General features: G+C 25.9%; 1 protein-coding gene across 3 annotated transcripts in view; it reads left to right on the top strand.

The window, feature by feature from the left end:
• LOC127285608 (discoidin domain-containing receptor 2-like) overlaps window positions 1-27,150 on the top strand; it is a 67,077-nt gene extending 39,927 nt beyond the window's left edge. For 2 of the 3 annotated variants that reach the window (XM_051311711.1, XM_051311710.1), the window contains 14 exons: window positions 15,695-15,860; window positions 16,732-16,837; window positions 18,487-18,712; window positions 19,155-19,302; window positions 19,743-20,038; window positions 21,784-22,018; window positions 22,099-22,668; window positions 22,935-23,065; window positions 23,137-23,298; window positions 23,386-23,495; window positions 23,613-23,789; window positions 23,878-23,970; window positions 24,626-24,767; window positions 24,928-27,150. In XM_051311711.1, coding sequence (XP_051167668.1) covers window positions 15,782-15,860; window positions 16,732-16,837; window positions 18,487-18,712; window positions 19,155-19,302; window positions 19,743-20,038; window positions 21,784-22,018; window positions 22,099-22,668; window positions 22,935-23,065; window positions 23,137-23,298; window positions 23,386-23,495; window positions 23,613-23,789; window positions 23,878-23,970; window positions 24,626-24,767; window positions 24,928-25,224 — 2,772 coding nt within the window. In that variant the 5' untranslated portion in view covers window positions 15,695-15,781 and the 3' untranslated portion in view covers window positions 25,225-27,150. The remainder of the gene's footprint in view (window positions 1-15,694; window positions 15,861-16,731; window positions 16,838-18,486; window positions 18,713-19,154; window positions 19,303-19,742; window positions 20,039-21,783; window positions 22,019-22,098; window positions 22,669-22,934; window positions 23,066-23,136; window positions 23,299-23,385; window positions 23,496-23,612; window positions 23,790-23,877; window positions 23,971-24,625; window positions 24,768-24,927) is intronic. The other variant, XM_051311712.1, reaches the window with a different exon arrangement.
• Window positions 27,151-27,643: the final 493 nt, after the last annotated feature.

Here is a 27,643-nt window from a genome sequence, read left to right as displayed (position 1 = left end):
CATTTAAAATAAAGTTTCCCTAAGAGGATCTAGTTAATTCTGCATACCTCGCATTTCCCCCAAAAAAAACTAGTGTCGAAACAAACTGAATTATTCTAATATATATGGTGGCAAATAGAATGTTGGCGAGAAATTGCATTATTGCAGATTTAAATAAATCACGCAATGAGAAAAAAGAGTTTACTAAAATTTTAATAGAAAATTTAGAATATATATCCGAAAAATCGTTTTTTTTGGGGGGAAAATTTTTTGTAATTTAAAATTCGTTGAAAATTCATAATAAAATTAAAATTGTAAAAATTGTTAAAAATTTAGAGTAAAAAATTAAATTTACTATTAACTACTGATGAGATTAAATATTAAATAAATTTAAAACGTTCTGTCTGACTAAAATGGGGGTTTACTACTTGTAGTAAATTACTGAAATGTACTGTCTGACCAAAATTAGTTTTTACTACTAATATTTAAACGTAAAAAAAATAGTTATGTTTGACGAAAACTAAATTTTACTATTTACAGTAAATTACTGAAATGTACTGTCTGACCAAAAATATTTTTCTACTACTAGTAGACAAATGTAAAAGAAATGGAAAAATTGTCTGTCTGACTAAAATTGAATTTTACTACTTATACCAAATAACACTTGTAACAAGAATTACAAATGATCCTGTCTGACTAAAAAAGGATTTAACTACTAATATCTAAAAGGTGAAAATAAAAAAATATTCTGTCTGACGAAAACTGAATTTTACTACTCACAGTAAATTACTGAAATGTACTGTCTGACCAAAAATATTTTGTACTACTAGTAGACAAACGTGAAAGAAATGGAAAAATTTGCCTGTCTGACTAAAATTGAATTTTACTACTTATACGAAATAACACGAATAACAAATGATCCTGTCTGACTAAAAAAGGATTTAACTACTAATATCTAAAAGTGAAAATAAAAAAATATTCTGTCTGACGAAAACTAAATTTTACTACTCACAGTAAATTACTGAAATGTACTGTCTGACCAAAAATATTTTTGTACTACTAGTAGACAAACGTGAAAGAAATGGAAAAATTTGCCTGTCTGACTAAAATTGAATTTTACTACTTATACCAAATAACACGAATAACAAATGATCCTGTCTGACTAAAAAAGGATTTAACTACTAATATCTAAAAGTGAAAATAAAAAATTATTCTGTCTGACGAAAACTAAATTTTACTACTCACAGTAAATTACTGAAATGTACTGTCTGACCAAAAATATTTTTGTACTACTAGTAGACAAATGTAAAAGAAATGAAAAAATTGTCTGTCTGACTAAAATTGAATTTTACTACTTATACCAAATAACACGAATTACAAATGATCCTGTCTGACTAAAAAGGGATTTAACTACTAATATTTAAAAATGAAATTAAAAAAATATTCTGTCTGACGAAAACTGAATTTTACTACTTGCACTAAATTACAGTAATTAAAAATTGTACGCTCAGAAGCAAAACTAGTTTTAGCTACTAGTAACAAATAAATTTAAAAAAATTCAGTCTGACTAAAATTGGATTTTACTACTATTACGAAATAACAGTACTTTAAAATTTACTGTCTGACTGAAACGAGATTTTACCACTGATCCTTAATTTTCACAAGAAACGCAATTATTCTGTCTGACTAAAATTGACTTTTACTACTGTCTTTATGAAAATATTCTTAAAATTGGGTTCTACTATTTCTACTTAATTTATTCTCAATATTATTAATTAATTTATTTAATTTATTACAATTAAATTTTGGCAAATATTTTCTTTTTTAAATTTCATATATATATATTTTGTCTAAAGTAACAAATTTTTGTCGATACCTAAAAAAAACCCAGAATTTATTTTTTTTTCCCCTATTAGTTGAATATTTTTATTAAAAAAAAATCACAAAAATTCGATCCTTTTTTTGCATTTTTCAAATACCTCAAAAAACAATTCCGCAGGCAAAAGGAAACTTAATATACTCTGTGTATCGATTAACAACACTCCTCTTGATATTAAACTGTAATATCTCCATTTTCAACAGAACACGAATTTGAAAGGTTACATAAATTCTTCAATTTCTTTTATTTTTCACTGATATTGAATTTCTTCCACTGAATATTGGAGAAAAATAGTTTTTATTATCTATATAAAGAGTATTGAATTTCATACAATTTGGAATTGTTTTGATAACAATAAAAATTGTTTAAGAACAAAAAAATTTTTTTTTTTATCACAACAAAAACCAGATTTGTTCTATATTTTTCTATATATATATATATATATATTTGTGCGTTATTTGAAAAAAGAAGTAATAAACAAAAGATGGAGATAAAACGAGAAACAAAGGTTGGCAACGAAGCGTTTTATTTTGTATATAAAATTTCTCAATAGTCGATTATTGCTTTTAACAAGTGAGGGAGTGAGTGAGAGAGAGAGAGAGAGAGACTTTGTTTATAATTTATCAACTGTCGTATTCAATAAAGTGAATTGGAGTAAAGCTCTTGCAAGTTTTTTTTTTTTTTTTTTTTGATTAGCTCAATATTCTTTTGAAAACACGAGCTGGTATCAGTTTTTTTTTTTTTTTTTTTTTGGTCTGTTTTGCCTTTTTTTTCTTATTTATCAGAGCCGAGGGAAGGATTCTATCACAGTCTGGTGGCTCGGAAAGCCGTCGACTCACTATTCTTAGATGCAGCTCTTTCGTCGCCTTTTGTTGCCTGGGGTGAATAACACTGAATAACATTGAGAGACTTCTTTAGCATTCGAACTGGAAAGACGTGAATGCAATTTATCCTGGCGTGAATGATCGTTCTTAAATGGGTTTCGGAATTTCGAAACAAAAACAAAATAAATGATTTTCATTTACTTTTAGCTCACGTAATTTGAAAATTGCCCGATTTTATTTTCAATTCATGATTTTTAATTAATTTAAAAAAAAAATTAACTTTTAAAAATTAATTAATTTTACATGATGTCAGTTTCAAGTACCTAATTTTTTTTTACTAAAATAGAAGTAAAAATAATATAGTAATATAATATCCCAATATAATTAAAATATAATTAAAGAAATTTAAACCAAATTTTTGATTAGGTAAATAAAATTTAGTTTTTAAATATAAAAAATCGTCAAACATAAGTGGAAAAATGTGACAAAATTTTTGATTTTTTGTAAAAGGAAAAATTTAACATTCTATAGAATTTATCTTTGAAGTATTAAAAAAAAGGAATTATAAGATGAACTTCATCTTTTAAGTAGAAAAAAGTTGCAGCATCAGACAAAATGTAACTTTTAAGTGGAAGAAACGAGTTTAGTCAGACGAATTTCATTCGTTTTAGTATTTTTTTAACAAGTCTCACAGAGAACTTTTTCATATTTTTTTTTTCTATAGAAATTGTGATTTTATTATATATTATATAATATTATTATTATAAAATTGATAATTCAAAAAAATGTTATCTAAATTGACAAAAAATTTTTGTCAACAAGAAATTTTTTTTTCACTATGCAAAACAGGAATCGTCGTTAAATTATGATATTTAAAGGATGGTGGGGGGGGGAGAAACGAGGATCGTTGGTCAAGAAAACGTGACATAATTTTCTAAGCAGTTTGGTTCATTCTAAATATATTATACATAAAAAAAAGAATAAAAAAAAATTAGTGAAAAAAAGATAGTATAAATATAAAAAAAGTCATTTATAATGCAACTCAGGAAATTTTTACTTTAAATCAAAGAAACGATTTTTTTAAAGGCATCCCCCAGTTTTTTTTAACGATAAATTATTTTCTCGATGATGTGTTAAATGAATAGTCAAATTCCCCTTCTATATTTATTTATTTATTTATTTTCATGATCCCTGTGAAATGCAGAGTATAAACGAGTTGTCACTTGAAAGAGGAAACATTTGCAGAATTTAAGTGGTACTTGTGGGGCGGGGGAGGGGGGGGGAGGAAGAAAAGATTTATGAGAAGGGCAGTTGGATGACTCTGTGTGAAGGTGCGTGGACCCGATTAGGAGGTTGGAATGAGAGTGTTGCTTCCTGGACACCAAGTATGTTACGTATTGATCTTTACTTGTTGCGCAGAGCAAACTCCAGTCGAAGCGTTCTGTGCTTGCGCAGGACTCCATTCTCTATGGACAGATGTAATTAACGTCCGAATTCAAACAAGGAATGAGAGGTGTCTCCGTACGTTCACAGAGAGAGAGAGAGAGAGAGAGAGAGAGAGAGAGAGAGAGAGAGAGAGAGAGAGAGAGAGAGAGAGAGAGAGAGAGAGAGAGAGAGAGAGAGAGAGAGAGAGAGAGAGAAGAGAAAAAAGAGAGGGGGGGTAGGGGCTCGAGACTCAAATTTGTGAAAAAAAGGGTTATTCGGAGAATTGTTTTCCCTTCGATAAAAAACAGAATTTTTTTTTCACGCGACACAAAAAAATCGTTGATTGTTAAACGCTAACAAATTGTTTGTACAAAGTGAAAAATTGAAAATAGAATTTCCAAGAAATTCGATCTTTTTTTGAGTTTAGGTAAACTTGTTTACAGATTTTGAAAAATAAAAATTAAAAAAAAAATATTCTGTCTGACTAAAATTGAATTTTCTTATAGTAAATTACTGAAATGTACTGTCTGACTAAAACTAGTTTTTACTACTAGTATGTAAATGTAAAAAAAGGAAAAAAATTTCCGTCTGACCAAAATTGGATTTTACTACTTATATGAAATAACACTTGTAAATTTTACTGTCTGACTGAAATTGACTTTTACTACTGGTAGCTAACAAGAACAATAATGTCTGACTAAAAAGAGATTTAACTACTAATATCTTAAAGTGAAATTAAAAAAATATTCTGTCTGACTAAAACGGTGGTTTACTACTTATATTTTAATTATCTCAAGTTAAAATTTCTTTCTGCTTTACTAAACTTGACTTTTTCTACTGATACTAAAAATTGTGTTTTTATAGTACAATACAATAAATAAATAGTAGCATAATTATTAATTAAGATTTAAATACTCCTTTTTTTTAATATAAAACTCTAAATATCTTCTCATGTGTTTTTTTTTAATTCTTTTCTAAAACACAGAAAAAAAAGTATACCGCAAACGGAATTGTCAGTTTTCATATTTAAATGAAAAAGTTTGATTAAAATTTTAATGAAAGATACCATTTTATTCAAAGAGAAGTTATAAAATGAAATATGAAATTAAAAATTTAAATAGAAATGAAATGCAATTGAAAACATGGAAAAATGAATCAAAGTTAAAAATGTTGATAGGGAAATTAACAAAGTTTCATATCATAATTCCTATATATATATATATATATATTGAATAAATCACATTTTACGAAATGTTTTACATTATATTACACATTTCTTTCAATTTTTTTTCTTTTAAGTATCAACGATAAAAGTTACTAAAGAAAAGTATATTTCAAATCATTGTTCCGGCTTCTTGTTAGATTTCTCATTTCTTGAATTTTTCATGGACCATGAAATCCAGATATAATTTTTTTTTCTCTCTCTCTACTCTATATAATGATCCCTTTTTTGTGTCATAAATTTTTTTTTTTTATATTTGTTCATTTCTCGCGAAGCGGAAATTTCTAATGAATGAAATCGTTTCATAATTTAACAAGCATAATACAATTTAGAATTTTTTTTTTATCAATTCTTTTTAGTTTTTAAAATAAAAATTCGTTTTTTTTTTGGAAATTTTATCAAAATATTAAATTATTTTTCCATTAAAAGAAAAAAAATTATATTTTTTTTTCACAAAAGAAACTTTAATTTCTTCAAAAGAATATACTTAACTTTCTTTTAAAAAAAAAGTCTTAGAATCTTATCAATAATTCTTCTTGGAGCTTATTCCTGATCTTTTATGGGGCTTTGAGTTCTTATAAAGGATTTTTCTTAAAATGACGCTTTTGGGGAAAAAAATAACGAATTTTATTTGTATAATAATTAATTTTAATTATTATATAGATTTCCCAGGTAGAAAAATTAATATTACTAACGTTACTAATGTTACTAACGTTAGTACCTATAAAAAAATTAAGAAACTGTTTCTAAATTGTATTTTTGCAGAAACTTGTCGAAAATCGACCACCAGGAAGTTCTTACCCGCACTTTTTATAATTTTCATTCCTATTATCACTTCCACTTTTTTATTTTCATTACCGTTTCCACTTTCACTTTTTCTAATTCTCATTCGCACTTCCATTCCCACTTCCATTCTTTCTAATTCTCATTTCCACTTTCACTTCCACTTTCACTTTTTTATTTTCATTACCACTTCCACTTCCACTTTTTCTAATTTTTATTCCCACTTCTACTCCCATTTTTTCCACTTCCAATTTTCATTAGCTGTTGCCATTTCGACTAAAACTCTTTCTAATTTCCATTTACACAACCATTTCCACTTTTTTAAATTACAATGGATGGAAATTAGAAAAAGTGAAAGTGGTAATGGAAATTTAAAAAATAGGAATGGAAGGGGAAGTGAAAATATAAAAAAGTTGTAATGGAAATAAAAAAGTGGAAGATGAAATGGGAGTGAAAATTAGAACAAGTGGAAGTGGAAGTGAAAGTGGGAATGAGAATTAGAATTAGAAAAAGTGGTAGTGGCAATGAATATAAAAAACTGGAAGTGGAAATAGGAATGGGAATGAAAATTAGAAAAAGTGGAAGTGGCAATGAATATAAAAAAGTGGAAGTGGAAATGGGAATGAAAATTAGAAAAAGTTTAAGTGGAAGTGAAAGTGGTAATGGGAAAGTAGTGGCAAAGTTTCCGTTGAAAATATATTTTAGAAACTCTTAATTTTTTTATAGGTACTAACATTAGTAACATTAGTAACATTAGTAACATTAGTAACGTTAGTAACGTTAATTTTTTCACCTGGGTTTGTATTAATGAAACAATCAAATACACTGAATACAGAAAATTATAAGGTATTAAAATAAGCTGCAATGATTATTATTTTAATCCAATTTTTGCTTATTTTAATACCAAAATGGAGTAAAATTAGCAAAATTGGATTAAAATAATAAGCGTTGCAGTTGATTTTAATGCTTTTTTAATTTTCTGTGAAAATAAATTTATTTTGATTCAAATAATCGGTTACTTTATTAAATAAATATTTATTAGAATCAAATAAATTTTGTTTGAATTAACAAAAAAAAAAAAAAATTGTGTTAATACAAAAAAAATTATATTTGGTTGAAATAAAATTGTTTTCTGATTGTAGTATGCGAAATATTTATAGTGAGAAATGTGAACATGATGCATTTACAGTAATGCTTTTATAATTGCGAAACTGGTACTCAGACTGAAAGCGCGACAAGTATTTCGTATATATTGCCTCATAAGAACACTTGTGAGAACAGCAGAAGGAAAATGAGCAATACAGGGTGTGTTACGTTAATCGACGTAGGTACTTTCAACAGTCTATAACTCTATATAATCGCTCTTGTCTCGCTCGCTCGCTCGCACCCGTACCTACTTGAAATTCAACATCCGTCGATTCACAGTCGTTTGTCTTGAAAACTATGGTGATTATTCAAAATTCATTTCCCTTCTATAAATATCGTCTGAGAGAGAATTTTGCGCATTTTCATATCAATTTTATATTTGCAATTTTATATCACTTGAACATTTTTTTTTTTTTTAAACTAAACGAATCATAAAAACGGTCATTCTTTATAAAAAAAGGGAAATCATATTGTATTAGGTATATAATTAATGTAATAAATATACAGATCGTGATTGGCACTTTGCGTGTATTTCCAAGTATATATAGAGTAATGCAGGTCAGATTGAAATTGTATGCACCATATCAAAAGCTATCGGTTGCTTGTATGTGGCAAATGTTATACGCATATATATATATATATAGAATAGAGAGTAGATATGAGAATCATTGGATCAAGTACAGAATACGAATGATGCGTTATATTGGACCTACAAATTAATAACTAGCAACCAACTAAAATCGATTCATACTGGTTAACCGAGTAGTTTCGTAATCGAAAAAAATTTCTAATTAAAAATTGAAAAATTACATCAAATTTTTAAGAAGAAAAAAAAAAGTTTTATATAAATTGTTTTTTTTTCCATGAATCATTTTTTTTTTACAAAATAAGAATTTTTCGAAATATAAAATTAAGCAAAATTATATTAATCTAATTTGTATATAAGTTACAAAAACACATTTCTCTCAAAATAACTATTCATTTTCACTATATATATATATATAATACAAACATAATTAACAATGGTATATTTATTCGTGTAAATATAACTGGATTTCTATTTTACTTTGAAATACACTCACTAAGCATTAATTAGTAGAGTGCAGTTAATTATTAATTACACTCTGCCCATTGATGTTGACATTTTTGTTAGTGCCTGTTGTATTTTTTTTTGTTTGTTTGTTAACGTAAAGCTTTACTAATCATAAAAGCCTATAATTTGTAATTAAAAGATAAATCATAGATATCTAATTATATATATATGTATTATTATACTATTTTGTATATTTTTATTATTTATTTATATTTTATTATATTATTTAAAAAAAAAATAATATTTTTTACCTCTTGTGCAATATTTGCAGACCATATAATTACACTCAGAGATTTTTTATGATAAAACACATATAAATATAAATATATATATATATATAGATCTTCATTTACTAATTGGAAATTTGAAACTTTCGTATTTAATTACATACATGTTAATTGAATTGAAATACAGACCAAACAATATTATATTCGGAACAATTACGTTGCATAGGGATCAATTAAAATTTTAAATAAAACTCATTTCATTATTTTATGAGGAGTAAATTTCATTTTTCTGTTAGAAAAGTGAAATTTATCTCTGTTGGAGAAATGCTTTATTTTAATATGTTATTATTTTTATTATTTTTATTATTTTTTTTATTCTTTTTATTCTATTATTATTATTATTATTATTATTATTATTATTATTATTATTATTATTATTATTATTATTATTATTATTATTATTATTATTATTATTATTATTATTCTAAATTATTTTTATATTTATTTTTCTTCTTATTTTTAATATTTTTATCAGTCTAAATTGTTATTATTTTTTAAGTAGTACAAAATACTATAAGTCAGACAATAACAGTTTTGAATTCTTGTAATATTGGACAGTAGTAAAAATTAGAAGTCAGATAAAAAAATTTCGATTTTTTTATAGTTTTAGTGTCAGTAGAAGATGTCAGTTTTAGTCAGTCAGAATATTTTAAATTACTTTAAATTTTGTATAAGTAGTAAAATTCAATTTTAGTCAGACAGAATATTATTAATTTCTCCAATTTTATTGGCAAGTAGTGTAAATTAGTTTTAGTCAGACCAGAATTGTTTCCTTTTGTATTTGATTAGTTCCCGTAACAGTATAGTAAAAACTGTATATGGTCAGACAGAAAATTTTTAATTCATTTAATTTCGATTTTCAGTAGTAAAAAACTAACTTTAGTCAGACAAAATCATTTGACTTTAATTATCAGTAGTAAAAACTATAAATGGTTAGACAGAACATTGTAAATTCGTTTAATTTCCATTATCAGTAGTAAAAACTAATATTAGTCAGACAAATCGTATTCAATTTTAATCAGACAGAATATTATTAATTTCTCCAATTTTATTGGCAAGTAGTGTAAATTAGTTTTAGTCAGACCAAAATTGTTTCTTTTTGTATTCGATTAGTTCCTGTAACAGTATATAGTAAAAGTAAATTTCAATCAAACGGAATATTTTTACTGTAAATTTAGTCTAAGTAGTAAATTTCAATTTTCGTCGGACATAATAATATTTTAATTCTTGCAATTGCAGTGGCTAGTAGTACAAATTGGCTTTACTCAGACAGAACAATTAATTTTTACATATTATTATTAATTATATATTATTATAATTAGTAAAGATTATATGCTTTTTTTTCTTAAGAAAAATTATAATTCAATTAAAATTTAAAAATTTTTTTTGATTACATTGTTTCATAAGATAAATTTAGCTTTTCAATATATATATATATATAGCCCTATAATATATATCACTTGCCAAGGAAAGTTTGCGAATTTCAAGACTGGAATTTCATTACCTTCATCCCGAGATTGATATCCCATCGAGTTTTACGTCTTTATTGACTTTTCTTTTCTCTCAGGGTCGACTGTTCATATATGGCTCACATGTCTCTCCGGCTTCGTTATTTCGAAGCCAAAAACTGTAATCAAAGGAACGTTGAAAATCTTCGTTATAGAAAAAAAAAATATTGAAAATTTATATAGATAAAATTTTTTTTATCATCTATAGTAGATGGAATTTTTGGTTCACCTCAGAACACTCGAACATATTTTCAACACGACACATTGAGAGTATCTTATATACTAATATTGAGTATCTGACTAGGACTGCAGATAATAGAAAAGTTCTTCGAAATCGCGAGATAGAGAGAGAGAGAGAAAGAGAAGTCGAAAATACGAATGAAAAAGAGAAAGAGAGAGAATAAAAATGTGTGCAAGAGAGAAAACTTCATGTTCATGTCGCAATGGCAAAGTTTCGATAAAGAATTTATCGACATGCTGGCAATATGAAAGGAAACATCGCGAGAAATGCAATTTCAGCTTGGCGTAAATTTTATGAATTTTCATGCTGGATACTTGCTTTCTCTCTCTCTCTCTCTCTCTATTTCCCTCTTTTCGTTTCTTCGAGAAACTCCTCTTTTCCTCTCGCTATCTTTATCTTTACACTTTTTTTTTTTTTTTTTTTATATAATTTCATTTTGTGTCATATCAACCCCATGAAAGCTCATTGAGTGGCACAGAGAAATTTTTTCAAAAGCCATGTGAAAAAAAATTAATATCATAAGTAGTTTTAATTATATTGTAATTGTATGACTTCTCAATATAAGAATTACTTATGCTTTTCTAAAGAGAAAGTTTTTCATCTCGTCAAGTTTTTTGCACCGATCTCATCTTATGAAAATTCAATTATTCTTCTTTTAATTACTATTCAATTTGCAAATTAATGTTACTATATATAGTAATTTGAAAGAAATTTTCTTTTTTTATTCAATTAAGAGGAATATATATATATAATTGGATTGCGGAGAAGGATTATTAAATTTCATTTTTATTTTTATATTTTAGAATCAATTAATTTAATATTAATTAAAATTTATTTCAATATTTTCTTTATATTGTAAAAAGAGTGAAACTAATTGTAAGAGGAGAAATTTTTAGTTTATATATATTATTTAATAATATCAATTTACAAAAAAAAACTAGAATATACTAAATACCGAGTTTTGTGTAATCAATTTAAACATGCAAATAGACAGTTTTAAATAAAATACTGATCTCTTCATGAATTTGAAGTATTTAACGAAGTCTTATTGTCTTCATGAACATATATATATATATAGTGAATGACAGTAATTTAATTTTATTCCCTCATCACTAGAATGAAATAATCTTCTTCATTTTAATGCAAATGTTCCTATGACTTCGTCGGATAGCATTTCAGACTAGGATCCGCGTATTGTTTGGCATATGAATTTCATTATGGTAATTTCCACAATTTCAAGAAAAAAACGACATACTTACACACATATATAGTTTTAGAATGTTTTTTTTTTCATTTAATATCACTATAGAAAAAGTCATTTTTAATTTAATTCTAATATCAGTATAGTAAAAGTCAATTTTAGTCAGACAATATTTTTATAATTTATTTATTTGTATTTAAATTAATTTAATTTTTATTTATTTATTTTATATTTGAACAACAGTGGTAAAAACTAGTTTCAGTCAGACATAATATTTTTTAATATCGTTTAATTTTCGTAATTAGTGGTAAAAACTAGTTTTAGTCAGACATAATATTTTTTAATATCGTTTAATTTTCGTAATCAGTGGTAAAAAATAGTTTTAGTCAGACATAATATTTTTTAATATCGTTTAATTTTCGTAATCAGTGGTAAAAACTAGTTTTAGTCAGACATAATATTTTTTAATATCGTTTAATTTTCGTAATAAGTAGTAAAAACTATATATTGTCAGACAAATAGATTTAAATTCGTGTGATCTTTTAATTTACAATAGTTAAAATCAATTTTAGTCTGGCAAATTTGTATTTAATTGTGGATATGAGTAGTAAAATCTAGTTATGGTCGGACTTTAAATTAATATTGATTTTATATAAATTAAACTTGATATCAGTAGTAGAAGTCAATATTAGACAGTCATAGTGTGATAAAAACGTGATTATTTGGAAATCAGTAGTAAAAACTAGTTTTAGTCAGACGGAATGTTGTAAAATAATTTGACTTTAATTGTCAGTAGTAAAAACTGTATATGGTCAGACGGAAAATTTTAAATTCATTTAATTTCGATTCTCAGTAATAAAAACTGACTTTAGTCAGACAAAATAATTTGACTTTAATTATCAGTAGTAAAAACTGTATATGGTTAGACAGAAAATTTTTAATTCATTTAATTTCGATTCTCAGTAGTAAAAACCGACTTTAGTCAGTCAAAATCATTTGACTTTAATTATCAGTAGTAAAAACTGTATATGGTCAGGCAGAAAATTTTAATTTCGATTCTCAGTAGTAAAAACTAACTTTAGTCAGACAAAATCATTTGACTTTAATTATTAGTAGTAAAAACTGTATATGGTCAGACGGAAAATTTTAAATTCATTTAATTTCGATTTTAAGTAGTAAAAACCGACTTTAGTCAGTCAAAATCATTTGACTTTAATTATCAGTAGTAAAAACTGTATATGGTCAGACAGAAAATTTTTAATTTCGATTCTAAGTAGTAAAAACTAACTTTAGTCAGACAAAATCATTTGACATTAATTATTAGTAGTAAAAACTGTATATGGTCAGACAGAAAATTTTAAATTCATTTAATTTCGACTTTAAGTAGTAAAAACTAATTTTAGTCAGACAAAATCATTTGACTCTTATTATCAGTAGTAAAAACTGTATATGGTCAGACAGAAAATTGTAAATTCGTTTAATTTCCATTATCAGTATAGTAAAAACTAATATTAGTCAGACAAATCGTATAAAATAAATTAATTTAATAATATATGCACGATAATTTTTTTTTTAATTTTACGGTTATATTTCATTTTTGTTCTCAATATAAAATAAAGACATTTACAAATACTCTCTTTTTAAACAGTGGAATCTCCTCTTCAAATTGAATTGAAATTCCATTCTATTCAAGTGGGTTTCCACTCTTTTGAAGCGCAGGGACGTCACTTTCATGAAAAATGCTCACCTTCAAGTCTTATTAGAATGAAATTTCACTCCCACCGACCACAATTTCTCGGAAAATTTTCTGTTTCTTTTTGTTTTTTTTTTCTCACCTATTTGTGACTATGTTATTATTGAATTTTCTTTTATCATTCCACTCGATTTTTACTGTAAAATATTTTTATAAAACTTTTCCATTTAAAATAAAAAATAGTCAATTTTTCTGTTATTCATTTTTTATATTAAATGAAAAAATTTTCTTTTTTTTGAATAGAATTTCGTAATTTTTGTTTTTATATTTCTGTATTTGTGAATAATATATTCCTCTGAATTTTCACGAATAAGAATTTAGTCTATTATTATTATTTCCGATTTTCCATTATATATAGTTTTTATTGAAGAAAGTTGAAAGTTGAAATTTAAATTGAAGCTCTTAAAATAATGACAGTAGTGATTGTAATGAGCTCGACAAAGCGCGCAGTAGAGACGGTGCTCTTATAAAATGATTATTATTCAATCGCTCGATTTTGACTTTATATAAAGGGAGTTACAATCTTTAAATAGTGTTTGAAAATTTATATATACCCGCGAGTCGAAATTGTCTTTTCTAACTGTATTTGAGAAAATCGTTTTACTATATATATATATATATATATATATATATATATATATATATATATATTGCTTCTGTATTAATATAGAGAGTTTGTGCTACAAAAAAATTTAATTTATTCAATTAATCTGTTACTTAACTATTATCAAATAAATATTTCTATTAAATAATTATTACTTAGGATGGTATTTGTTAAAATACAGAAATTTTCAATTTTTTAATTAAAATTATTTGCTTCAGGTAAAAATTATTTGATTCGAGTAAATATTTATTTACTACATCCAGAGAAATGATTTATTTGAACTAAATAAAATATATTTGAATTAAATAAACGTATATTTGTCTCAGAGCCTACTAACTTATTTATTTGGCGTAAATAAAAATTTTATTTGTCAGAAATAAATTTTTCTTTGGATCAAATAAATTTTTTATTTCAATGAAATAAAATATATTTGCAACAAATAAATGAGTTAGTAGGCTCTAAGACAAATATACCATTTTTCTGAGTGTAATAGTCAAATGGTTAATTTATATTAAATAATTTTTTTCTGTTTATTTAAAAAAAAAATTTTTTTTATTTATTTATTTTTCCCAACTGAGGCCTTTTTGTTTGTCCATCTTTGAAAATTTTTATTGACGCACGAAGAGTAATTTTTCGTTACAGAGAAACCATTATAATAAAAGTTTACCCTCTCTTTTTTTCACATATACATACGAGTAAATACATGCTCAGAACATCACTTAGAAACGATAGCAGCTGCCAGTATATATACGAGGGGCGAAACCTTAATGACAGAACCGAATGGAACTGAAAGCACGGCTGAGTTGCTTTCCATATAAAATCTCATTAAATCACCTCTCCCTTCGCATGGTCCCCTACTAACCTGGCACTTGACGAAAACAATGAAAATGCCTTTGCGTTTTCTATTGAGAATTTGATTTTTGACCTCGATTTTATTTTATTTTTTCACCACCTTTTTAACATATATATTTTCATTTGACTTTTTCTATTTATTTTCACATTATTTTGACGTATTTTAAATTGATGTTTTTAATCGAGCTTTTTTCTCCATTTTTTAAAATAATTGAAAATTAACATTTTTTTCGAAAAGTGAATTATTTTTTAGTTAAAAATTTTTTTTTTTAAATTCTAAAATTTTCTAGTTTTAAAAATATATTTAAAAAAAAAATTGAAATGGAAATTTAAAGAAAGAAATATGTTTTTGAGTAATTAAAAATTTTTTTTTTTGATTTAGAGGGTAAAAAAGAAAACAGTGATTAAAAACAAAAAAATGAAACTAGAACGTGACACTATGTAGTTTATCTGAAATCACAATTTCTCTTCTCGTCAGGTTCAGATCAAGCTCCCTTGGCTAAAAGATTCGTAATCATTTGGAAAGCTTCAAATAAAGGGACTTGGAGATTAATTCGTTCTAGAGGAAACTCTTCCCATCAATTGTCATTTTTTTTGAATGAAAGAAATGTTAGTGCAAAAAACTTCCTGATATTTCTTGCTTCTCTCTTGGAATCAAGAGCTTTATTTTTCCCCAAACATAATTCATCTCCCTCTCTTTCTTTTTATAGTTTACTTTTTTTGGTTATTTTACTTTTTTTTATATTTTTTTTTTTAGTGTCATTTACTATTTTGAGATGAAATTTATATTTAATTTTTTATTTTATTTTTCTTTTGATTAATGAATAAATAAATGTTTTGTAATAAAAATAGTAAATTCAAAAAAAAACTAAGCAAACTTTTCTTTATCTGTTTCAGGCTAAAAGAATACGATGAGACAATCCAACTTATCATGAACTTTCCAAAGTTTATACAGCGACGCTGTAGGATATCGTATCACATATCATGGAAACGGTAGTCTTACTTCTAGAAGTCTTAATTGTGTCGGCCCTATCTTCCGAGGAGCCGATAAAAAATGTTTTCGGTGAGTTTTAATTTAAATATAATTACAAAAACAAAAAAAAATAATAAATATTTGTATTTTATTAGTTGAGAAATTAAATTAAATAAAATGTAAAATTATTTTTAATTAATTTTTTTCTGTATCTTTGATTACACAGGCACACAAAAAATAAAAAGCTGTTTGGCCGAGACACTACACTAGTCTATTTCCATGTATTTTTTCACGCTGAATCCGAATCCGAAGTCAGAATTATCAGATTGGCTTTTATTTTTGAGATAAACTCAAAAAACTGCTCAGAAAGAAAAATAAAATCAAAAAGTTAAAAAAATTTTGAATATCACTGCGATAGTGTAATTCCATGTATTTTTTGTCGCTGAAATCGAATCCAAAGTCCGAATTGTTAGATTCGCTCAAATTTTTGAGATAATTGCAAAAAAACGCAAGTAACAAAAAACTCAAAATACTCAAAATCAGTTTTTTGGAATTATCTTCAAAATTTGAGCCAATCTGTCAATTCTGACTTCGAATTCGGATTCAGCGTGAAAAAATACATGAAAATGTCCTATCGTAGTGTTTCGGCAAAAAAAAATTATCTGTGCCCCTAATTCAGAATTTTTATCAATTTTTGGCGATTTTAGCTCAAAGAAATTTTTTTTTGCCAAACCACATTTTACTTTTTGTGTGCCTGTAAAAAAAAGTAAAAAAAAAGAAAATTTGTTTTTTAATTCTAAAACAATAAATTTCCAAGGGAAATTTTCATAAAATAATTAAATAAGAAAATGATATTTTTAGAGAAAAAAAAAATATTTTATCTTGTTTTAGTTGTATATTGATAAAAAAAAACAAAAACAAAAAATAATTAGATAAAATTTCACATTTAATCTGATTTCAGGACAGTGTTTACATCCTCTTGGCATGGAGGAGGGAAAAATTCCGGACGATGCAATAACGGCTTCTTCTAGTTACGAGATGAAGTCCGTCGGTCCGCAAAATGCGAGGTATATTTTCTCATCCTCTTAATGAAAATTATAACTGGCATATTCCTCCCTTATAAACACTATGTTAAAAGCAAAGTCAAAAGAGTTTCACTAAACCAAGATGCTGTCAGTTGAAAATGCTTTTACTTAATGACATTTTATTAAGCGAAATTATGGATAATGGATATTAGCTCCTTTATATTGACACGATAAACAGTTTCCTTCGAAGACATTAAGAACATGTGGTACATAGTGACAAAACTCATTATATATACACTGGACCAAATATTCTATATCGATTCAAAAGTTAGGAAAATAATCGAAATCATTTTCATGAGAGAAATAAATTTAAATTGTTTCTAATTAAATTCTTTTACAGTAATTAATTTTTTTTTTTTTGAAAAGTAAATTTATTTATTTTTTATCTTACAATTAGAAAATAAAAGTTCTTTTTTATATAAAATAAATAAAATTGTTCAAAAGTTTTAATTAAACTTCTGTTATTTTCAATTTAGAAGTATTTCGTAAAAAAAAAAATTAGTTCAAATAAGAAAACAAAAAAGAATATAGTAGACAAAGAAGATTTCTCATAAGTAACAAAAAATTTTCAAGAAAAAAGCATTTTATTTGCCATTACTCTTGTAATTTTACTTTCGTTTTTAACCTTTGTGAATTTTCTCCTTTTTTTTATTGTTTTCCTCAAAGGAAATTCGTTCGGGGGAAAAAAAAAAAAAAAAATCTGACTCTAATTTAGCCTCTCGTGTTACAAAGCGATTATTTGAGACTGCAACGAACTCACAGCACACGCGTTTTTCATTATTTCCTTATTTGACGCCGGAAGAGAATTAAACTAAGCAGGCGAAAAAAATAAAATTAGAAGAACTTTATTAATTTAGTCAAAGGCGTACACTTTTCCTGACTTTCACAATTCCTTCAGTATGAGAATAATGCCTTGTATTAATCTTTATATATATATATATTTTTTTAAAAACCAATTTAAAAAAAGTATTTTTTTTTCTGAAAAAAAAAGAATTATCTAAAAATGTATTTTTATATGAGTGATTCTTTGATTCTGTGAAACAATTTTGTTTCATAAAAAAGTGGAGAGAGAGAGAGTTTTAAAAAAAAGGGATTGGTTCACTGATCTGGAAGAACCTTTGCGTGAAACAATCTGAAAGCAATTTTTTATGTCTACAGAGTTATCCCTCTAAAGCACTAAACCATTATTTACTTTATCTGCTTTTTTTTTCTTTTATTTCTCAAAAGTCTTTTAAACTAGTCACTTCGGTTTTGGAATTTTTTTTTCTACTTTTAACTTTAATCATCATAACCGTGCCCCTGTGTATAGACTAATTTCCGGTAGACTTGATTTAAAACCCAAAAAGGAAATTAAATACAAGATACGAGTTAATTTTATACAATAATTCTTTTTCTTATATTCTTGTTATGTTGAAAATACAATTAAAATGGTATTTCTTAAGTATATTTTCTTTTTTTCGTTTTTTAATTTCGAATAATTTTTGTTGTGTTATTATTTTTTTATAAACAAAATAATTAGTATAACTATATTTTACACAAGTAATTATAAATTATGTATATAAAAAAAATATAAAAAATTATGTATATAAAAAAATTTTCATAAATATTAATTTATTTATTTACTTTTTTAGAATTCGCCAGGAGAAGAACGGCGGTGCTTGGTGTCCAAAGGCCCAAATTAGTGGTGACGTGAGAGAATTTTTGGAAGTTGATTTAACACAGGATCATTTAATTACCTGGACAGAAACACAAGGTCGTTTTGGAAATGGTCAAGGACAGGAATATGCGGAATCTTTTTCTCTAGAATATTGGCGAGGTTCAAATTGGCATCATTATAAAAATCTAAAAGGAGACAAAGTAAGTTAAAAAATTTTTTTTTTAAATTTCCTTCACAAAATTAAATTCATATTCGGCACTCAACGTTCAATTAATATAATTACAATAATCGATTAAAATTAAATAAATAAAATAGATTGGAAAAAAAATAGTGTAATTCAATTTTTCTGAAATTTTATTTTTCTGTTTTCATTAAATTATTTCCCTGTTCATTAATTATACTTTGTAAACATTAAGTAAAGGATGAAAAAAAAATGTCAGTGTAACGAAAGCTTATTAATCCCTGTTTTCGTCCCCTTTTATAGGGTGGTTGATGTTTCGTGCTTGGATACCAATTAGTCTGAACAATTGTTTAGCGGAAAAAGAATTTCTTCTTGTTTTTTTTTTTTTGTGTACATGTATAGGGATTTTTTGTATTTCATCAAGAACATCAAGAGACATTAATCATGAAAAATATGTTTAGATCTTACGAGGGAACAGCAATACATATCTTGTGGAGAAACAGAAGTTGGATCTCCCTTTTGTGGCTAGTAGAGTACGATTCGTCCCTTATAGTCAGCACCCACGCACCGTTTGTATGAGGGTGGAGATTTATGGATGTGTCTGGGAAGGTACGCCTTGCTATTTAATCTGCGGAAACAAAATTCGAAAATATATATCATCGGACATTTTGATTAACGCCATTAATATTTTTAAAATTAATAATAATCGAATCGCTTGCAACCCTCCATAAATTAATTTCGACCAAAGTATTGAAACCAATTCATCAACTCGCTTTCTTTCTTTCGTTCTCTCTGTTTTTTTTTCTTTTTTTTTTTTGCTAACGTGAAAAATCGTTTGGAATGTGAGAATAATTAAATTTCCAACGATTCGATAAATTATCGCACAAGGAACATTTCTTCTTTAGTATTTCTTTTTTTTTTTCTTAGAACAAAAACATTTAATAATACACAATAATTAATTATTAATTTTTTTTGTGTAATTTTCGAATTTATCTAGAATATTGTTTGATTGAAAATAAAAAAAAAAATAATATAATTATTCATTGCAGAACGAATAGTGAGATATATAATTCCCAAAGGAGAGACATTTGGTCCTGATGGATGGAATCTCGAAGACACTTCTTATGATGGAAGCGAGAGGGATGATTTAATGGTGGATGGACTTGGACAGCTCATAGACGGGATCATTGGCGAAGATCCTGAAATCCTCGTCTCCTCGTCCTCGACGAACTGGGTTGGATGGAATAATCTCGAGAAAGTCGAGATAATCTTTGAATTTAATGACTTCCGGGAGTTTGAAAATTGTACGATACACGTGGCTCATGTTCCAAAGAAGGAGGTCGAGGTTGGTTATAAATTTGTAATCTAAGTTTTATTTTTATTACAAGTAACTTACATTAAAGTGTCCGTTTTTTCAAATGTGAAAAAAGGAGATAATTTTAAAAATATCCTGATAATTCATTTTCCCACACATACAGTTTCTAGGGAAATTTTTTTCAAAAGAAAAAAAAAATAGAAATATTTCCCCAGTTCATTAACATAAACAACTTCATCTTCACTTTAAATCTCCCCAACGTTCAATTTTATATTCATGGAAATTCTCACTAGAAAAACTTTCATTTTAACACAAAATTTAATTATAATAAAATTTTATCAAATGAAATTTTTATTAATTCATTTTTGAAAAATTTTGCTAAGAGTTAAAAAATCTAATTTGAATTATTGAATTAAATATTAAAATTTTATTCAATTTTTCTTTTGGAAAAAAAAATATTAAGAATTAATTCATTTGCGATTATAACTAATTATTTTAGTAAAGTTAATTTTTGTTTTCTTAATTTCAAAGTTGTTAATTCAGGCTTGGGTAATTTAAAAAGATTAAAATTTAATTCTTTTTTACTTTCATAAAACGGATTTTTTTCAAATTTAAATCATGTTAATTTTAAAAGTTTAAAAGTTACTCGTTTTTCAACTTCATATTTAAATTCTCTACAACTTGTTATAAATTCTTTTTAATTTCCCATTACTAACTTTTAAATAGAATTGAATTAACTAAATGCAAAGAAGAAAAATAAAATAATAAATAAAAAAAAAAAACATTAAATCTGATATTCAAAATCAAATTTCGTCAAAAATCACCGCAGGCAAAATAAAATATTCAAAATTTGATTTGAAAATGAAAATATCTTTGAAATGAAACAATAAATTTTAAATTCCATGTAAATGTTTACTGTGTACATTTTTTACAAGCCTCAATCGTGTTATCTCATCTTCTTTTATTCCATAGACTTTTTTATTACAATCCATTTTTGAATTATTGATGTTTAGATTGAGAAAACCAACAGCTAAGGGCATAAAAACCAAATGTGACGAGAATAATTTTATCGTAAAAAAAAGTCTCCTATTTTTTTTTTTTTGGTGTTATCAAATTGAACCGATTTCGATTCTTTTGTAAAAGCCAAAAAATCAATTGAAAAATATTGCGCAAGCAAAGAATAAGTAAATAAAGAAAAAAAAACCAATTCAATATTTGTTATATCAGATTGAAATAAAATTAGGTATAATAGAATTGATGTTTCGCGATGAAATCGAGGAACTTCTTGATAGAATCGAAGCCTTTTCAACGGTAAACCTTTACTTTTCGAGCCTATCAAGAAATACCGAGTAAACTCACTTGATTGATGGATATTGAGAGGAACTTCTTCTTCTTTTTTTTTTTTTTTTTATTGGAAAAGAGCCAAATTTACTTAGGACTAATTTTCTTACTCTTAATCAAGAGTTATATCTTCAATAAACGAAAAATCGCGTAAATGTGATTGATGAGGTTAAAACTTTATTGACTTTTAGGAATAAATTCGTTAGATCAATCTTCCTTACGTGATATCAGTTTGAACACATTTTTTCTAAATCTTAAAATATTATAAAATAATTGATTTCTTTAGAAAAAAATACTTTTCTTCATTTCTATTTAACTAATTTTTATATTTTTTGAAATTTATTTTATTTTTAATCATTTAGTTTTTATTAAAATAGTTTTTTTTTATTAAAAATTGATATTGAATTTAATAAAAAAAAAAAACCTTTTTTCAGATATTTTCCTCGGCACTCGTCTGGTTTTCGTTTGATGGCCTTCAATACCAAACCAATCCAGAAAAAATAGAACTGACAGAAGAAATCAAAACAAGCTCAATCAGTGTATCAATTCCGTTACTTTCAAGAGTTGCCAAATTTATTAAAGTAGAATTGAAACAAAAATCCAAATGGTTAATGATAAGCGAAGTCAATTTCGAAACCAGAAAGATTCAACTTTGTGCAATACCTGCAAGTGAGTAACGTTTATAATTTTCTAAAACAAAATAAATGTTCATATCAAAAAAATAAAAAATAAAAACAATTATTTTTCAGCTGCTCGTAATGGCACAACAGATGCATCGGAACAATTTTTCCGTGCTTGTGAAAATGAATCGGAATCAAATGAGACAATGGACAAATCAAATAGTTTCATCAATGAAACTGTCTCTGATGTGAAACCTAATTTGACACCTGATGCCTTCCCAATCAACAATTCTCAAACATACATTGGACTTATAAGCGGAGCATTGACAGTTGGGGCTTTATTGTTGACATGTACAGTATTCTTGATGAAACAAAGAGGACGCAATAAAGTTGCCCTCCTTCAAAAGCATACAGCATTACTTTGTGGTTCACCAAAAACTGGTATTACAATCAATATGAAAGATATTAAAATGGCCAATCCAATTGTTGTCAATGGCTTGTCACAATCGAGGCTTTCGATAAAAAGTAAAGGCTTTTTTAGTGATGACAACACTATTAGAAGTAGTGATCAAAATAGCGAATACGAACATTGCAGTGCCTATGAAAGGACCTATAAACTTTTTTCCGAAGAAAATCTTGCCTATGAGCCAGCATCACACAAAGGCGATCATTATTCCGCTTGTAAAAGCGAATATAGTGGTGAGAATGCATTTTTTTTCAATTGATTTTTAAACAGAGATTTAATAGGGGAAAAAAGAGAAAAGAGAAGCTAAATTTTTCTGGTAGATATAAAAAAAATTTTAATTTATCGTTCTTTTTTTATAGCAGAAATTTATCAGATTAAAAAAAAATGAAAATTGAACAGTTAGTTTAGAATATAGAAATTCGAAAATAATAATTATTTAAACAATTTAATTAAATGAAAATAAAATTTTCACACAAATTCACTTGATTCTTTTTTTAAGACGTTACAGATTTTACAAATGAAAGAAACTATCAAGATGAATTGACATCAACTCCATTTTCTAATAAGAGACATTCAAAAACAAATCCTAAAGTTCATGAAGGATATTATGCTGCCACGGATATTTTAACAGTAAGTGAAAATTTAAATCAAATAAAGCAATTTTTTTTGCATTTTTTTATATTATTTGTAATTGTTTCTAGATTAAGAGAAGACAACAACGATCTACTTCAAGTTTATTCACTCCTCTTCAAATTCAAGATGGTATTCATTTATCGAATACAAGTAATTCTTATAATATTCAACATGTTTCGAGACACAGGCTGAGAATTATGGATAAATTGGGCGAAGGAAGTTTTGGATTGGTAGGAATCGAAATATATTATTTAAATATATTGTGACTATTTCACAGTTACATTTTCATAAAAATTAATCTATTTATTGATTGACAGGTACATTTATGTGAGGCGAAAGGAATTCAGTGCCCAGATTTAAATTCAGTTCGTAATCGACAAGTCGTGATAGTAAGATCTTTATGGCGAGGGGTAACTGACTCCTTAAAGTAAGTAGCCGCTTTTTCCTTTTAAATTAAATATTTTAATTTAATTATTTAAATTAATTTTTTTGTGAAAAATAAAATTAAAAATTTTAATTCTAATTATTTGATTTATTTTTATAGGAAAGATTTCATGAAGGATATGCATGTCCTGGCAGCCATCCGGGATATTAATGTAGCTAGAATAATAGCATTAGTGGAGGAGGAACCATTTGGAGCAGTTTTCGAATATGGAGAACTTGGTGATCTTCCATCGTTTATAAAAAATCGGGAAAGTTCCAGTGAGGATGCGCCTATAAGGTAATTTTCTTTTTTTAAATTAAAATTTCTTTGTTTAAAAAAAAATTTTCGACATCAATTTAAAAAAAATTATTTCCTTTCTCAACAGTTATGCGTGTCAGCTGAACTTTGTGACTCAAATAGCTTCAGGAATGAAGTACTTGGAAAATTTGAATATTCCCCATTGCGATTTAGCAGCGAGGTAAGAGAACGATTTTTTGGAAAAATTTATCAATTTTTCGTTTTTTTTCGTTTATTCGCGAATAATATTTTTGTTCTTTTTTTTGAAAAGGATCAGAACAAAACAGTCTTTGAAGTCCATTGTACATATTCTATATAGGTATACTACATTATTTAGAATTCCCTCTAAGCCACGAAGTTTGCAAAAGCGGTTTTACTGCAAAAGCAGAATTTCTCCGCCGAAACTCTAGATCTGAGCATCCTTAATCTTGACACTTTATGGTAGGGAAGCCGTATAAAATATGGATGGAAGTTTCGACTTCCATCTTGTACGGTTTGCGAACCAAAGTTCGGTCAGTCTTATACTTTATGCATATATAGTCGGATAGCATAATAAATCTAATGAACTTGCTTCAGATTTACAATTTCATGACGTTTACAACATTTTCCACTTTACTGTTTTTCGGTAAACAAAAAATTAATAATTCACAGCAATTGAATAATTAATTAATTTGTTTACATTACAAATGTTATTTTTTATTTTTTTTTTTAAATTGGTTTAGTGTAATGAAAATTTAGTAATTTCTGAGTAAAAATAAAATATTTGTTAGTAAAATAAAGTAACTTGTTTATTGTTTTTCTTTAATGACAAAAAGTAATAGAATGTTTTGTTTCAGAAATTGTGTTGTGAGTAAAAACTTAATATTAAAAGTGTCTGACCACGCCATGTACTGTAGCAAGTACGATCAAGAGTATTACGTAAATGGATATTACGCGAAAGTACCTCTTCGCTGGATGGCATGGGAGGCAATTTTGTTGGTGAGTTTTCCAAAAAAAATTTACAAACAAAAAACATTTTTATTTTTAAAAACAATTTTGAAATAAAATTTCCTAATTCATAGTTTTGTAATTAATTAAAATTAGCGAAAATTAAATATTAAACGAACAAATTTATTAATAAGATTTTTTTTCTTTTTAGGGAAAACAAACTTCTCAAGCTGATGTTTGGTCCTACGCTATCACGGTCTGGGAGATTCTTACTCTCTGCAAGGACATGCCTTACTCTGATTTTACATCGGAGCAGGTTTTGGAAAATTGCAGCAAGTGGTATCACAGTGGAACCGTGGAGAAGAGTCAACCTCGGATACTTTCTCAGCCTCCATGCTGTTCCAGGGATCTGTATCATATGATGACCAAATGCTGGAGCAAGCATGCTGAGGAGAGGCCAACATTCGAGGAAATTTGTCTCTTCTTAAAAAGATTGGGCTTCGATTAATATATATATCGTTCGCTCGAGCAGCGTGGACCAAATCGTTTACAATCAGCTAAGAAGCATTCCTACCTTCCCGCACAAAGAGCCACAGGCAGGATGCTCTAGCCATCAAATTATGCTCAACTAGGTTAAACCTCTTTCTTCTAAGACTCAAAAAAAAAAATACATTTAAGATAACGCGTAAGAATTTAATAAATAAACTTGGAAAAAAGGACTCTTCAATTTTTAAACTTTCAATTAATTTTTTTTTTAAACTTTATTTAAATTATTTATTTATTTTTAAATTTTATTCATATTTTAAAAGATTTAATATTTATTGAAAATAACAAAAATCTGATATAAATAAAGAAAAACTTTACAAAAAAAAGGTACTTTTTTTTCTAAGAAAATTTTCTTTCTGAAAACATTATTTTTCTGAAAAAAAATTATTTTTCAAAGAAAGAAAATTTTACTAATTAAAAAAAAAAACTTTTTATTTTACTCTACTATTTTTATCAATTTACAAATTGAAGAGTTCTTTTTCTAAAGTAAAGAGTCAATGTTCTTTACGTATGTCGATAATGGAAAGCGAGCAACGACAATAGAATTTGAAAATTCGTGAAATTGTAGAAATTAATTGTCAATAAATAGAATGTAAATGAAAAGTAATTAAAAAACTTTTATTAAAAAAAAAAAAAAAAAAATGATTTTCTAAGAGCGTTGCTCGCTTTTGACAAAAAAGGATCCCATTGAATCCTCAATTCACATATCTTCGTTTTCATTCCTCAAGATGTATACTATTATTACGCGTTTAACAAAAAAAAATCTAGTAAGGTATATTAAATTTTTACGAATCCCCAATAGCAATATTATTGGTAAAATTAAAATTAAGATAACTTTGTAATGATAACGAAATGTGTAATCTAAAGTATATATAAATATAAATATATATTTAAGTGGACCTCTGTAAATTGTTACTCGACATCGACACGTAAGATTATAAAATAAGGAAATTAGTTTTCAACATCTTAAGATTTCCACTCACAAAAAAAAAAAAGATAACACTCGTTTAATTCGTTGTTAAACGAATTTACAAAAACTACATATATTCAAAGTATGTTGTAAATTTTTGAAGAATTAAAAATAATGCCAAAGAATCAAGACAGGCAAAAATCAAAAAGATGGTTTTTTAAATGTAAACAATTTTCAATGTAGCTTTACTAGATAACCATTAATTTATCGTCTCTATTATATAATTTACCGAAAATTGTTAGTATTTATTCATAGCATATTTAATTTAAAATCATTCAATAAGTTTTTGCTTGACTTGATTCTAAAATTACGAGTCGTAGAATATCAGAAAAAATCAAATTGGATCGTTAAATCAAATCGATCGAATTATCATATCGAAATAAAGAGAAAAAAAAGATGTTTAAAAATATCATTCTTTTTTTTCTTTTATAAGCTATGTATTTTTTTGTTTTGCAATTTTGTTTTTTCAATTAATGGAAGGTCAAAGGAGACAATCAAATTTTTGTGGATAATATGATAAAAATCGTCGAAAACGAAGTCTAAAAAAATATCAGAGATTTTAAAGCGAAGGTACTTTATAATACGTTGATATCTATATATTTTTGTTGATTTGTTGCTGTACAAATGCTCATATTTGTTAGCAAAAAAAAAAAAGAAAAAGAAACTATAACACGTAATTATAAAGTTTTTCTCAACATTGTTTAATTATTGCATTAGTATAATAATTGAAAAAAAGGAAGAAAAAGAAAATACATTGGAAACGCGTGAAAATCTAGTCCTATCAATTTTTATCAAACGATTCGTAGATCTATAGCTACCATAATCCAAAATTTGTAACATGAATTATCATATTTCATCGAAAATTATATTCTTCATATTTCCAGTGTTATAATCAATAAAAATTGTTATACCGTGTCATCCTATTGATTTTAATCCTTTTTTTCTTTAATAAAGAAAATTATTTTTATTTGCAAATATTAAACAACAATAATTTTTTGGAATTCTTATGAATTTATTTTTGTATTTTTTTCAATAAAAATTCCACATTTTTACAATTTCAATAAAACAGTAGTTTTTGTAGTGTTGAAAATAATTATTTATAAACATAATTTAATTATTATTTATTATTATGTTTATTTTATTATTCAATTCTATAAAAAATTATTATACTGAAATTGTTTTATTATTTAAACAAAATATTTGTTAGTTAAATTAAAATTATTCTATCTATTTCAATAATATATACGCTAACATGAGTTATTTAAATATTTTAAATTTGAATGCACTTCCGGTTTGTTCATCACGTGCAAAATTTCAACCAATTGAATTGCACGAGTGTTTTTTAGTACTAAGCATTTCATTGGTTGATTGATTTTATACAGACAGAGCATTTCTAAAACTATTATCATTT

Source organism: Leptopilina boulardi, unplaced genomic scaffold, assembly GCF_019393585.1.
Source record: "Leptopilina boulardi isolate dan_hultmark-lab unplaced genomic scaffold, ZJU_Lbou_2.1 LbouV2_337, whole genome shotgun sequence".
Taxonomy (NCBI): Eukaryota; Metazoa; Arthropoda; class Insecta; order Hymenoptera; family Figitidae; genus Leptopilina; species Leptopilina boulardi.
This window is presented reverse-complemented; position numbering and strand designations above follow the sequence as displayed.